The 14871-nt window shown below is 34.6% G+C and overlaps 1 protein-coding gene and 1 pseudogene across 3 annotated transcripts; one reads left to right on the top strand and one right to left on the bottom strand.

Annotated features, from left to right (window-relative positions):
- Window positions 1-243: 243 nt before the first annotated feature.
- Window positions 244-3834, top strand: LOC116107197 (transmembrane protein 208-like). Of its 3 annotated transcripts, none has more exons than XM_031393505.1 (6): window positions 244-452; window positions 1238-1341; window positions 1672-1865; window positions 3130-3214; window positions 3334-3399; window positions 3495-3834. In XM_031393505.1, the coding sequence occupies exons 2-6, from the start codon at window positions 1258-1260 to the stop codon at window positions 3585-3587; spliced, it is 522 nt and encodes a 173-aa protein (XP_031249365.1). In that variant the 5' UTR covers window positions 244-452; window positions 1238-1257; the 3' UTR covers window positions 3588-3834. The 3 variants fall into 3 exon arrangements, with proteins under 3 accessions (XP_031249365.1, XP_031249363.1, XP_031249364.1); XM_031393503.1 differs by having other exon boundaries at window positions 244-459; XM_031393504.1 differs by having other exon boundaries at window positions 244-500.
- A 3147-nt stretch (window positions 3835-6981) lies between these two features.
- Window positions 6982-12853, bottom strand: LOC116107220 (annotated as a pseudogene).
- Window positions 12854-14871: the final 2018 nt, after the last annotated feature.

Raw genomic sequence — 14871 nt, 5'->3', positions numbered from 1 at the left:
GCTTTTTTATAACACCAAAGTTACCATTTCACTCATTTACTATAAACGATAACATATAAGAGTTAGGGGGAAGGGGTATCCATGATACAATTTCAAACTTTAAGAGTAGCTTATAATGGAACGTGTAAAAATTGTCATCCAACTGATAATTTTGAAAACCTTAAGGTACTCTATGATATTTTATTGACATAAAAGCTCAATGAGAAAAGGCTCTGTTTTTTTAAAACACTTATTGGCTTAATTCACCAAACGGGCCAGCTGACTCCATAGACATTGCCGTATCCAATAACCATCTCCCAGTTTCTGTCTCTTTCTTATTCACTGATCTGCTCTGTAATAAAATTCAACCGTTTATTCCCTTGTTTCATTTCGTCAAACGCAGGAGAAGAACCCTGTTTTGAGCTTGGTGATCGGCTTCAGGGATTCGTTTCTGTCAATTTTCTTCATAACAAGTTAAAGGTTCTACTTTACACTTACGTTTTCACTCGGAATTTTATTGGGTATTTGTTATTTTTCGTTAGTTTTTTTTTTTTTTTTTTTTTTTTTTTTTTTTTTTAATAGCTTATCCTTAATCAAAAAAAAAATAGTATTCACAAAATAAACAATTTCATAGGGTTCTAATGTTTTGTCATTTTAAATCATTTTATTTATTGTCCAAACAGAATAACAAATGGTTTCATTGGGATTATGCCAAATTATGATATAGAAAAAATTAGATTAAAGGAGGGATTTTTTTTTTTTTACTGTTTTAATCAATTTATCCGAAGTATATGCATGGATGATTGTTTAAATTTTCTTTAAGCTGATTCAAGTTGGCTTTTTGCTATTTTATAGGTTGGTGCTTTGATTACCATTAAGAGTAAATGTATTTATGATTGGAAAATTTTTGGTATTTACTCCACTATACACTGCAAAAATATCCGTGTGTAAAGTGTGTGATCGACTGCTGTTTCGGTTTGTGTGGTAAAATTGTTTACATGTTTATGAGATGGCATCGAAATTGCGTGTATAGATTTGGTTGCCTATTATGTTATAGCCTTTTATATTGAAAAAAGTGAGATATGTTTGTGGGGATCACGTAGAAGTTCAAATATTCTGTTGTGGGTGGTTGAATTCTGCTATTTAGGATGTGCAATTTAAGTATTTTGTCCGGTAGCTGTTGAGTATTCATATCAGAGTCTTGCTTGTCTTGTTTGACTATTGTTCAGTAAGCTGATTTTTGCTTTGTGCAAAACAGAGAGTAAAGATAAGAGAGATATGGCAAATCAAGGTGCCAAGAAGCGCAAGGAAGAGAATGCTCGTCATATGGAAAAGCTCCGTCGCCTCATCATCGCTTGCAATGTAAGTGCTTATTGTCTCATTGTATCCTGTTCACTTGCAATGTAAGATAAGCATCCTATTTACAATTATTGTATCCTAGTCACTTTCTTTTATGCCTTAAAATAGTTTGATTTTAATATCTTAATTTGATAATAATCTCTTGATTTGCTTGTTATGCAAAACTAGATTACTGGTTATGAGGTCCCGTCTCAGGGATAGTTTTATGTTTTTATATTTTCAATATTGCCTTCTTGCTTCTTGTTAATGCTATGTGTAATCTTGAATGTTGGATCATTTATTGTAATCATGAACTTAATCTACTATGTTGATGTGTAAATTGTATTTATTTAGGTGATATATATTGTGGTGAGGATGCTGATATACCATTCTTCATTCACATGGAAACACTGGATGGGCTTAGTGTTGACAAGTGTGGCGTATGCACTTCCATATCAACAGCTTGCTTCAATGGCCAAACCTTCTTATGCTGAAGACGGGGATCTTCTTGATGGTGGATTTGATATGAGCACTGGTGGAATTTGTGGGTATGGTCTTTCTCATTTTCACTCTAGTTTGTTCCTTTCAATTTCAATTCGTGGTTTGTGATGCTTCTACGCGGCACATGGTTAATTCAAACCAACATATTTGCTTAATTATTTGTTAGTAAAGCTATTAAAAAGAGCCATGGTAATTGTTCTCTTTATCTTTGGAGCTTTAACCTTGCTATTATTTAAATTAATGTCATAGTACTCTTTGATGTTTGACAAAAATGACATTCCCTATGACCTTCTTATCCTCTTCTATATTTTTCTGTGATCAGTTTGAATAACCCTTCGTCTATTCCAGTATATTGTATCAATTTAAATAACCTTTCATTTCTACTGTAAGGAGCCAAATCTAATTTTACTTAAAAAACAACCTTAGGTTTGAGCCAAAAGAGAGGAATGTATGATGAACCCTTGGGTATTCCTCTTACAACGTGTTCTTTGCTTTAATTTTGATTAGATTACCAATTAGATGAATTCTTGTTGATTTACGTCTATGGAAGCATTCATTTGGCTGAAATGATATATAGTGCTTTTCTGATTATCTAAACTCGCTGCTTACCAATAAAGAAGTACATCATTATGTGGGGGTTATATTCTCAGGTGTAGACATCTACCATGATACGTATCTTTAGCTTGAGCTGTAAAACTGTAAAAGGGTGGGATATGGTACATCTTAGGTTTCGATGTTACCAAGTATTGAAAAGAAAAATGAATAGTGGAACACATTAAGTAATGCCAGTTCATTTACCAATGGAAACAGCCCTCACTAGGACACTTTGAAGAATTGTCAGCAGAATTACAAAATATCAAAATGAATCCTCCTGTGCTTCTTGCTATCAACTGACCTACTTTCCCTTGTAAGCAAAATCCTTGGCTTTCACTTATGAATATCATAGATATCAGTTATATTTGTCAAATTTATTATCGACTAACCCTCATTTCCTTTTGGAGCAAATTTGACTCTTTCTTACTAAATACCAGGAATTACTACCCCAGATTCTTGTATAAATGAATATACTTAGCAACTTCAATGAAATTAGGAACTTCCTGTCTTACGAGGCATATCTTTCATATCTGGTAGGCATACAAGATAGGCGTTCAATATTTATCAAAATAATAATTCCTTAAATAACTATTCTATTTCATGTCGACTCTTCTACGGACACTTGATGAATTGCTTTGAGAATTTGTAGATGTAGATGGCCGTTTCTTAGTTTTCATATATGATAAATATTTTCTCAAAGTTGGTTATCTCTTGCAGCTATTTGCATGACATAATCTATATTACAAGCTTTGTGCAAATCATGTCTATCCTCTCTGGCAAATTTTGGTACACATATCTAGTGGTAAGATCCTTCTACTTTATTGAATAATAGCGGTTGTGTATGTCCGAAATTTTATTCATTTAGGTAATGCTAAAGGAGAGGTATGTGATAGTGTTAAAATTTATTTTCGTTGTTTCCAGATACCCGCTTTTGGAGCATACCAATCCTTTGGTTTCATCAGAGGATTTTTGCCGCAAGGTTCAGAGGTACGGACTCTTCACTTTTTCACTTCATCAATTTTTTGAAGGCAGATGAAGTGTTTACACATCAATTCAATTTTGAATCTTATCTTGTTAACCAGGGAGACACGGAGGACGAGAAGACTCGCAAAAAGAGGGAAAAGATGGAGAGGAAGGCTTCTCGAGGCAAGTTTGTTAAGACTAGAACCAGATAGTCAGTCTAACAACTTAAACGAACTCTCTTGTCGACAGGCGTTGCTCTTAACCATTACACTGTTATTCATCAGAAGTGTTGAACAGCCTATTGCAAGATGTGGAAGCAAAAGACTGTCATGGATAAACTAGAACTTTGCTTTGCCAATTAAAAGAAAAACTGAGAAATTTTGATGTAATCTTTTGTTAGCAGTTTTTAGATCGTGTCAAAAGTTGATACTTCTTGTACACAATTTTCTGGCACCAACAGCAAGCGTTGCACTGTGACTTGTTGCGGATTATCACTGAACTAATACCATAATGTTTTTTGGAAAAAAAATAAAAATTGATTGATGAATTGTTTGATTTTATGCAAGTTGCTTCTACAGAGAAGTCAAGAAAGCCAAAGCTAAACATCAAAACTGGAGGAAGAGATTGCCCAGAAAGTGTATGAAATCCTCCTGGTGATAATAATAATACACCATGTGAGACTATAGGTCTCACCAAAACAAAGGAAAAATGATTTCTTTCAAATGACTATTCATCTATTGTACTCTTCGGAAAAATGGTGGTTCGATTCGATATTATCTGAAAAGGAATTCGAATACAAGTGTGGACTAAGTAAATCAATGGACAGCCTTGGTTCGGTTAAAATTACCAGTGGAAGCCATGATCCATTTTATACATGATAAGGATCAGTGGCGAAACTGGAAATTGCTTGGAAAGAGGTTAAAATGTAATATATAAATAGTTTGTTATGTAACATCGATCTACGTATGAAATTCTTGACGGGCAATGATCATTACCTAAAATTATTTCAATGATAACTATAACTTGATTAGAAGAGAGAGGAGAGAGAAGAGAGAGAAGAGATAGAAGTTTCATAGAATAAGGTTATTCATACATTTCCATGCAAAAATATGTTATACAAAAATTATAAGTGTGGAAGGATAAAGATTACAAGTTCAAATCAGGATATAAAAATAATCCATAATCCTGATTTTTCTGTTCTTATCCATACCAAAATGTAAGATATTTTGTTAGAAAAGTTTATTTATAATCGCCATGGTATCTGTAATAAACCTGTAATTCATTGTGTTGCTTTCATACAAGGGTGATTGGTTAGTATTGTTGCAGCCAACAATGGCCTGATTCGCCTTCTCGAGAACCTGGTAAGCCTTGTCATACTTCTTCTCATCGAAAGCCACAATACCTTCATTGAAAATCTGTTAGAGATAGACTTATAATAGCTCAGACAAACTTGAGAAACGACCAAGCTTCATAATCGGTTGAATTGAATACCAACTGCGACGCCAAACATAGTCTCATTCACTTTGGTCGCTGATAATTGATAGGCGATCTTGGAAAGGCCTGTGAGATCTGCACTGGAACTGCGAGGATCTGACCCTAAATTTGATATGCATTCTTGAGGAAACTGAGTGAGCTTACAAGTTTCGGCGATTAGTTTTTCATTTGCTAAGACATTACAAGTTTTGTTCGAGAAAAAGAAAAGCTAGAGGGTTGTGAGAGATGTATTTGATTGATCATCATTTTTGTTGAAAATGCAAGAATAGTTCAATTAATTATACAGAAGATTGCAAAAATTTCTCTGCCTTGTTCAATTCCCTTTTGTTGTAGGCCTGTGGACTGTGGGGTGGTCTCCCTGATTGATAGGAAAAAAATTGGAAAAGGAAGAGTTAATTACAAATTCATCCCTAAGTTATCATTGAATACAATTTACCTCTTTTGCTATCTGAAATAATATTTCCCACCTATTGTCTAGAGGTGATCGGGTCCATGTTCCTGCCCTTTTTCAAGAAACTGAAATCGGTCGGTTCCTGAATTTGGAATTGGAATCGGAACCAACCGGTTCCGATTCTTCAATAGCTGGATCAGAACCGGTCGTTTCAATTCCTCAATAGTTGGAACCGAACTTGAAAATCATTTTAATTCCTCGATAGTTGGAACCGAAACCTGATTTGAAAATCAAGTTTTGATTTCGGATACCAAGAAAACTACACGAATACCCCTACTATACACAAAATGACAAATATACTTTGTAAAATTATACACCCCCAATAGTTTCAAAAATATAAATCACCCCAAATACCTGTCGTTTCCACCTTTGGTACCCAGACCTCGGTTCCAGGTCCCGTTTTCGATTCCTAAAGTGGTGGAAATAATACACCCCCAACAGTTACAAGCTTAGAAAGTTAAAAATATCTAAATATTTTCAAAAAAATATTTTCCAAATACCAAAAACATTCTCAGAATCCTATCTTATTTTGCAAAAATCCTATTCAAATAGAATGCTATTCTAAAAAACTAATGCTATGATGGTGGCCAACTGTCGAATATGTGGATGGATAGAGTGTTTTTGTTAATTTATAAACTTTTATTGTTAGATATTTAGTTAAATTACAATCTAAGGGGTTAAAAAAAATCTAAATATTTTGAGTTGAATAAAAAATAGATTTTGAAAATATTGAAACAAATAGGTATTTTAAATAAGATTGGATAGAATAATATTTTGAATAGGAAACAAACACAGCCTAAATAAACGGAGTCTAAACTTCTTAACCCTAATGTTAATCATATAATTCAGTGCTTCAAGATTAGGAGGAAGAAGAATTTCAATGAATACCATTTAATTTTCTCCCCTTTCCTCTTATTTGTGTTAAATATATGTAAATCTATGAATTCTTAAATTTCGTCGAAGAAAAAAAAATCTTCAAAGAAAAAAAGAAAAAACATACGAGACGTCAATGACAACATAGAATCAAACATTCACTCATGCCATTGAATCTTTTAAGGCTACAAGAGATCTTGAGATCAAATCTCGCTCATACAGGTTGAGAATGGTCTGCTTAATTTATTGATTTAAAAATAAATACATACAAACACATTCAAATCTAATGTTCTCAATGAATTTCCATGCAAAATAAATTTAAAAAAAAAATAAAATAAAGATAGGTTGACAAATACTTCTCACAAACGTGCACGTGACAACTTGCAATTGATTAACTCGCATTCGGTCAGTAGACTTATTACAGCTGACCAATTGCCATTGTGAAAGAAAGTTATTAAAAATATTTGTCAGCGTAAAATTACTCTAAAAAAAATTGCAATAAAAATCCAGCATTTACAAGGATGAACACATTGGCATTTTTTCTGAACTCATAATCAAACCTCACTACATTTAAAATTATTTATAGTTTATCAGATTGTTCTGAGAATACTCCCAAAAAAAAAAAAAAAAAAAAAACATTCAATTCACATCTACATATCAACTCAAAAAAAAAAAACATTCTATCATATAAAACAACGCCGTGACTGACAAGCATACCGGAAACTGAGCATGTCCTCTAGTCTTTACTCGATTCATTTACTTGCCTACTTGATAACTCTAGGGTTCAATCACGAACAGAGGCTGCAAGAGAAAAATTCCACGATCATTATCATGTCAAAAGTTTTTTATACAAATCAACACATGTAAGTTGGGTAAGGAAACTCACTGTATCATGCTGACTGACTTTCCGTCTTCTGCCACACTCAACTATGGTTCCCGATTGATCAGCCTGAAGAAGAAAAGCATTTTAGATAATAGATATATAAACTACAAAAGGGCTATCTTTTCTAACTGTTTGAGAAGAAGACATAGAACAGCGGGAGAAACCAAAGAAAAAGATTAAAATTGAAACATTGTCACGTAGGAGAGCAGAGCGTTGGCTAGTAAATCTACAAGCATGATGAATATGTTAATGTTGCGTTAAGAGTACTTCCACCTTTCTCACTAATTTAGCTAGAGCGAAGTTGTTTACCCCAAATGAAATTCAGTGGATAATAACAAAGATAGACACCATGCCAATTTGAGTTGTGTACTATTCACAAATGAGAAAACATATCATGCGAGACTTAAAGAGTTCATCAGTTCAATTAGGTAAACACAATTCAATTTACTAAAAGCAGTATCCAATTTGGACCCTGGAACAGTCCATGAAAAGATCTACAATGAGGAGGCAACATAAAAATAATTGCAAATAACGCAAAGACCAATTACTAGTAAAGAGGCGTTCATCTTCAACATTTAGCTGGACCATGACATGGCTTGGCGGCTACGGTTAAATCCTCATAAAATTTTGCATGGAATAGAACATATAGGTTGGTCATTGAAAAAGAAGGATAAGGGTGAGCCGTGCATATTCCTAATCTAAACTGAGTCAACTTTATCATGTGTAAGGGAAGTAAAATTCAACACTAGCAAACCATATGTAAAGAAAATACAAACACCATGTGAAGGAAACAAAAATTCACTTTACTGAAAGTAACCAGCAGCGAGTCTTGTATAAAATTTAAATGTAGAAGTGACATGAACTTACTTCTATTTCATTCATCAACTTCATGGCCTCGATGATGCATAAGACCTGTCCCTTCTGTACTTTGTCTCCAACCTGTAGAGAAATTTCTCGTGAGCAAAAAGGAAACTTGTGCAGCAGTAAAGATGATATCCTATAGATAAAGAAATCATCATTAAGCGTGATAATTCACCTTTACAAATGGTGGTTCACCAGGTGCCGGACTCCGTAGAATGTACCTGCCATTGACATTTAAGAGATGGAGTGAAGACTTAGCCGATTTGGCAGCAGGAGCAGGTGATGAGGATGGAGCCGGAGATGAGCAGATGCAAGAAGGTGTAGGGGCAGGTGCAGGTGGGGCCGTTGGCATTACAGGTGGTGGAGTGGGTGCATGCATCATAACATGGGAGCAGGCTATGGAGGTTGCAGCAAGGCCTCTTTTTTTCCGGATAATTAGTTCACAGTCGAGCTGTTTCAATTGCAATTCCATTATATCTCTTGAATCAACAAGCCTGAAAATGTAGAAAGTAACAATTCTTTTCCAGATCATGATCAAAATACAAGGTTTACAAAGAAGCAAACATCGAGCTTCCTCACTTAACAACTTGAAACTGATTGATAAAACTCTGAAATCGATTCCTCTGTAGCCAAAGTTGCTGGAGAAGGCTCTTTTGATGGCTTAGCATCTTTTGCTTCTGCTCCTGGCACTTCTGATTCGTTGAAGATGTGACGGAACTTTTGATGATCCCGCAACAGCAACCTTGAAGGCAACGTGATCCCAAAGCGGTGTCCAGGAAGGAACAATTTTTGAAAACAGATCCTCTAATGAAAATGATTCAAAGAAACTTACCTCATTTCAATGGCCTTTGGCCACAGTTGATATATTTCGGAGTACCCTATACAGCAATTACAGTCATAGATTATTACTTATGCAAAGAAGAGACAAATGATTACTAAGCTAAGAGAAAAAAAATCGGCTGGCTTTACAAATTTCAGTAGGGAATCCCAAAAATAATAAATAAAATAAGAAAAGCAAATTCTCACTACTTTTTTTTTTTTTTTTTACTACTCGAGGAAGTAGTAAGCAGCTGCAATACCTAAGTTAGAATTTGATGTCCACGCAACAGAGCTAGAGATTTTTAGATATTTGGGAAAAGGAAAAAAAAAGAGTTTTAACTTAAAATTTACATTTGAGCTCCATTATCGAGAGAGAGAGAGGAGAGAGAAGCCGAGAGCATGCTCATCTATCAAAGCTTAGGAAATCTTTGTCTTAACTAATCAGATGCAATAACAGTGTCTCAACGGCTATTTGCAAATCCTACTTGAGCAATTTGGGATCCATCTATTGCCGGTTTTAGCACCTAATCGACAGACTAGACCATTCTAGTGTATTCTGTTGCAAACATTTCACTGAGTTTTCCTTTTGATACATATAAATTGAAATAAATCCGTTTGTCCGGAAAGAGAAAGGATAATTAAATGCAACGTCTTAGTGATCTTCATACATGTTAAAAAGCAAAAACATTTCCAAATTCTGATACCATCAACATTATTGGTAAGAAACAATTAAAGTGACTTAAAGTGTTGCCTAGTGAAGCACTTGACGAATATTTTCTCCAAATCACTTTGGAATGCTTTTGTGAAAACTGTTTAAACCCGTAACACACTTCTAATGAAGTTGAGAGTGCCTTTGGCATCATCATCAAACGTTTTCATATGGTCACAAGGGCTCCTGCTTCTATTTTGTAATGCTCAGTTAAACAAAAAATAAAAGTTTTTGGAACAGAAAAGTGCTTGTATGGCTTTCTAGAAAAGCAACCGTAGTGCTTCTCAATAACCCGCTTTTGGGTAAGACAAGACCGGATGTCTACTCCAAGAAGCAACTGATATCTTCTTTCCAAAAAGCATTTTCAGATGCTTTTGACGAATCCAGTTAACTCAAAAGCAATATCCAAAAGACACTCCAAAAAGGCCCTTAATCAAAGCACTTTCCGATAGTCACAAGTGCTTTTCAGAAAAGCATAAATTAACAAAAGTAGTCATGGAATCAGATATGATAGGCTCTGCTTTCTACTGAATACTGATGATGCATTAATATATGGTTAAAAAAAGAAACGCTTTTAAGCAAGAAAAGAACTTCCTCTCGAAGTAGCATTTAATAACTTCTTTTCCAAAAACAGTTTCAGATGCTTTGCCAAACCCACTCTATTTAAAAGTGATTTCCACAAAATCGCTCTTAAAACCCCCTTAATCATTCTGTGCACATATATTCCTACTAAATCAATTTTAAAAAAAAAAAAAAAAAAAAATTCCTTAATTACCACAACTAACTCAAACAAAAACAAAATTTGCAAACAAGAAAAAATAATAATAAGATTAGACACAACAAAATAACAAAACTCTAAGCATAAGTTAAATAAATCCAATTCAATCCATTACTAATAAGAAAAGAATTAGAAGTACTTCTCGAAGAAGCTTTGACAAATGCTTTTAAATTTAAAAAAAAAAAAAAAACCCTTTGATGTGCTTTTGCAGTTTCACTGTAAAGTACTGCCTACAAAATCACTTCTAAATACTCCCTTAATCACTCTAATTTTCTATCAAGCATCTAAATTATCACTCACAAATTCATCAACTTAAAAAATAATATAATAATAATAAATCATCTCTAAGCAACAGTGAAACTAATAAAGCGAACTAAACCCATTTAAGCTTCAATCAAATTCTCAGCACATGATTCTCCAAGTCACTACTCAGTATAATAAAACAAATTCCAATAATTAAAAAAAAAAAAAGTAAAAATTTTCACATGGGCTAAGAGAATTTTTCACCTTGTTGGAGAGCCTGAGCCTGAGCCAGGTGGGCTTAGCGGAGAAGGGGAAAGAGAGAGTTGCGGAATTGTGGATAATGGAGGAAAGCGGAGGGGGGTTTGGAGAGAGCAGAGAAAGAAGAAGCAGAAGCAGAGAGAGAGGAGGAGGAGGAAGCCATTTGGGTGTGAAATGAATAAAAATGAAAAGTAGAGGGGTCTACAAAGAACAAAAAATGAAGAAATTTTGGAAGCTTTGAGCTTTAGAGAGATCCGTCAAAAGGGCTATTTGTATTGTTTGTTTTATTGTGAGGGAGTTGGATAATGAGGAAGAAGAAGATGATGAAGCAGCCGCTAGTCTCAGAGACAGAGCGTTTAGGTCGATTAAACCGAAGACAAGAAGAGTGTTTGTCTGTAAATTTCTTTACTCGCTTTCAGAATTTGCCACGTGTCCTTTTTAATTTTGTATATTGTTCTAATTTGTTTTTAGAATTTTATTTTTTTATTTTATTTCCACGTAATATCTCTAATCTTTCGACGAAGAAGAAAAAAAAAAAAAAAGGTGTATTATATTATTTAATTTTCGTCGTTTCTGTGTAAGTATGTATAGAGTAAACACTTTTTCCCACCCAAGGTTTGGCATAATGACACTTTCTAACCCAAAAAGTTTCAAAACGACACTTTACTTCCTGCAACACAAATCTGTTAGTAGGCATGGCAATGGGGCGGGACAGGGATCTCATTCATCGTACCCATTCCCGCCCTCAAAATCACTCCCCACTCCCACCCCATCCCCGTTATAGGGATGACAAAAATTCCCCTTTCTCGCCCCATAAGAGAATGTTAGAGGGTCGTCCCCACCCTTGTTAATTTTACGTAAACCTAAATTAAATTGAGCATTACCAAACACAATAGTTAATTTTCATCCATACGACAAACACTTAAATTAATCGTTTAAACATAGTTAATTTAGATTATTCTTGTTCAATTGTTTAGGGTGAGGGAAATTGAAAAAATATGAGTTCATATATGTATGATAATTATGTAATTAGATGAAATATAGAAATATTAGTAAAATATAAGTGTGTGTGTATATATATATATATAATTTTTAATTTTATATATTAAATACAGGGTGAGGGAAAGACATCACCCACGCTCGCCCCATCCTTAGGGACGGGATTAAAACACCCCCACACCTGCCCCTATCCCCGAAAAAACCGGGGCTTCCTCCTCCCATATGGGGCGGGGCGGGGCGGGACGAGTTCCCATAATTTCGGGGAATATTATCATGCCTATACTGTTAGTAAATTTTGTTATAAAAAGAGGTAAGATGGCCAAAAGTCGATTATAAGTAAAGATCAATTAACATTATGCATCAAAAATCGAAACTTAAAATTCAATCGCCAACAAACGGCCACTGCATCTTCGCGCGAACTCATTGTTTCACAGCCAAATTCTGATTGTTTTAGACATCGGAAATCACCCCTATCCCCACCATACGAATCCACTTCCTCACATCTTCCAAACCCCACCCTCTACTAGCCTCCCCCACTCGCCGTTTTGCCGTTGTGACTTGCACTCGCCGTCGCAAGACAATCGCATTTTACGACCCCAATCCCCTACAAAACGTTGGTTTTTTTCTTATGTTGAACTATGGTTTGCTGTTTTAANAGAAGTTTCATAGAATAAGGTTATTCATACATTTCCATGCAAAAATATGTTATACAAAAAATTATAAGTGTGGAAGGATAAAGATTACAAGTTCAAATCAGGATAATAAAAATAATCCATAATCCTGATTTTTCTGTTCTTATCCATATCCAGAATGTAAGATATTTTGTTAGAAAAGTTTATTTATAATCGCCATGGTATCTGTAATAAACCTGTAATTCATTGTGTTGCTTTCATACAAGGGTGATTGGTTAGTATTGTTGCAGCCAACAATGGCCTGATTCGCCTTCTCGAGAACCTGGTAAGCCTTGTCATACTTCTTCTCATCGAAAGCCACAATACCTTCATTGAAAATCTGTTTAGAGATAGACTTATAATAGCTCAGACAAACTTGGAGAAACGACCAAGCTTCATAATCGGTTGAATTGAATACCAACTGCGACGCCAATAACATAGTCTCATTCACTTTGGTCGCTGATAATTGATAGGCGATCTTGGAAAGGCCTGTGAGATCTGCACTGGAACTGCGAGGATCTGACCCTAAATTTGATATGCATTCTTGAGGAAACTGAGTGAGCTTACAAGTTTCGGCGATTATGTTTTCATTTGCTAAGACATTACAAGGTTTGTTCAAGAGAAAAAGAAAAGCTAGAGGGGTTGTGAAGAGATGTATTTGATTGATCATCATTTTTGTTGAAAATGCAAGAATAGGTTCATATTAATTTATACAGAAGATTGCAAAAATTTCTCTGCCTTGTTCAATTCCTCTTTGTTGTAGGCCTGTGGACTGTGGGTGTGGCTCTCCTGATTGATAGGAAAAAAAATTGGAAAAAGGAAGAGTTAATTACAAATTCATCCCTAAGTTATCATTGAATAACAATTTACCTCTTTTGCTATCTGAAATAATATTTTCCCACCTATTGTCTAGAGGTGATCGGGTCCATGTTCCTGCCCTTTTTCCAAGAAACTGAAATCGGTCGGTTCCTGGAATTTGGAATTGGAATCGGAACCAACCGGTTCCGATTCTTCAATAGCTGGAATCAGAACCGGTCGGTTTCAATTCCTCAATAGTTGGAACCGAAACTTGAAAATCAAGTTTTAATTCCTCGATAGTTGGAACCGAAACCTGATTTGAAAATCAAGTTTTGATTTCGGATACCCAAGAAAACTACGAATACCCCTACTATTCACAAAATGACAAATATACTTTGTAAAAATTATACACCCCCAATAGTTTACAAAAATTATAAATACACCCCAAATACCTGTCGGTTCCACCTTTGGTACCCAGACCTCGGTTCCAGGTCCCGTTTTCGATTCCTAAAGTGGTGGAAATAATACACCCCCAACAGTTTACAAGCTTAGAAAGTTAAAAAATAATCTAAATATTTTCAAAAAATATTTTCCAAAAATGTACCAAAAACATTCTCAGAATCCTATCTTATTTTGCAAAAATCCTATTCAAAATAGAATGCTATTCTAAAAAACTAATGCTATGATGGTGGCCAACTGTCGGGAATATGTGGATGGATAAGAGTGTTTTTGTTAATTTATAAACTTTTATTGTTAGAGATATTTAGTTAAATTAACAAATCTAAGGGGTTAAAAAAAATCTAAATATTTTGAGTTGAATAGAATAGAATTAGATTTTGAAGAATATTGAAACAAATATGTATTTTAAATAAGATTGGATAGAATAATATTTTGAATAGGAAACAAACACAGCCTAAATAAACGGAGTCTAAACTATCTTAAACCCTAATGTTAATCATATAATTCAGTGCTTCAAGATTATGAGGAAGAAGGAATTTCATATGAAATACCATTTAATTTCTTCCCCTTTCCTCTTATTTGTGTTAAATATATGTAAATCTATGAATTCTTAAAATTTCGTCGAAGAAAAAAAAATCTTCAAAGAAAAAAAGAAAAAACATACGAGACAGGTCAATGACAAACATAGAATCAAACATTCACTCATGCTCATTGAATCTTTTAAGGCTACAAGAGATCTTGAGATCAAATCTCGCTCATACTAGGGAATCGCAAGTTGCTTCTACAGAGAAGTCAAGAAAGCCAAAGCTAAACATCAAAACTGGAGGAAGAGATTGCCCAGAAAGTGTATGAAATAATACACCATGGGAGACTATCAATAATGCTACGGGCACCGAAAAAACTGCACCGAAATCGTGTACCGGTCTACGTGTAACACGCCTTTCATTTTTTTTACAATTTTTTTCTAGTGAACGGCCGTCCATCAAATTTGGACGGTCATTCACTCACATGAAATATAGACGGGCGTCCATATACAAGGGATAGGCGTCCCCATTTAAAGGACGCCCGTCCATAAATAAATTATGAAAATAAAAAAAAAAAACTTTGGGGACGGCCGTCCATAAATTATGGACGGCTGTCCCTTACATTTGGACGGGCGTCCATTCCTAATGGACGCCCGTCCATACTTTAAAAAAAAAA

The sequence above is a fragment of the Pistacia vera genome, unplaced genomic scaffold, assembly GCF_008641045.1.
Source record: "Pistacia vera cultivar Batoury unplaced genomic scaffold, PisVer_v2 Contig529, whole genome shotgun sequence".
Lineage (NCBI taxonomy): Eukaryota > Viridiplantae > Streptophyta > Magnoliopsida > Sapindales > Anacardiaceae > Pistacia > Pistacia vera.
The sequence above is the reverse complement of the archived record's forward strand: the minus strand, read 5'-3'. Positions and strand labels throughout refer to the sequence as shown.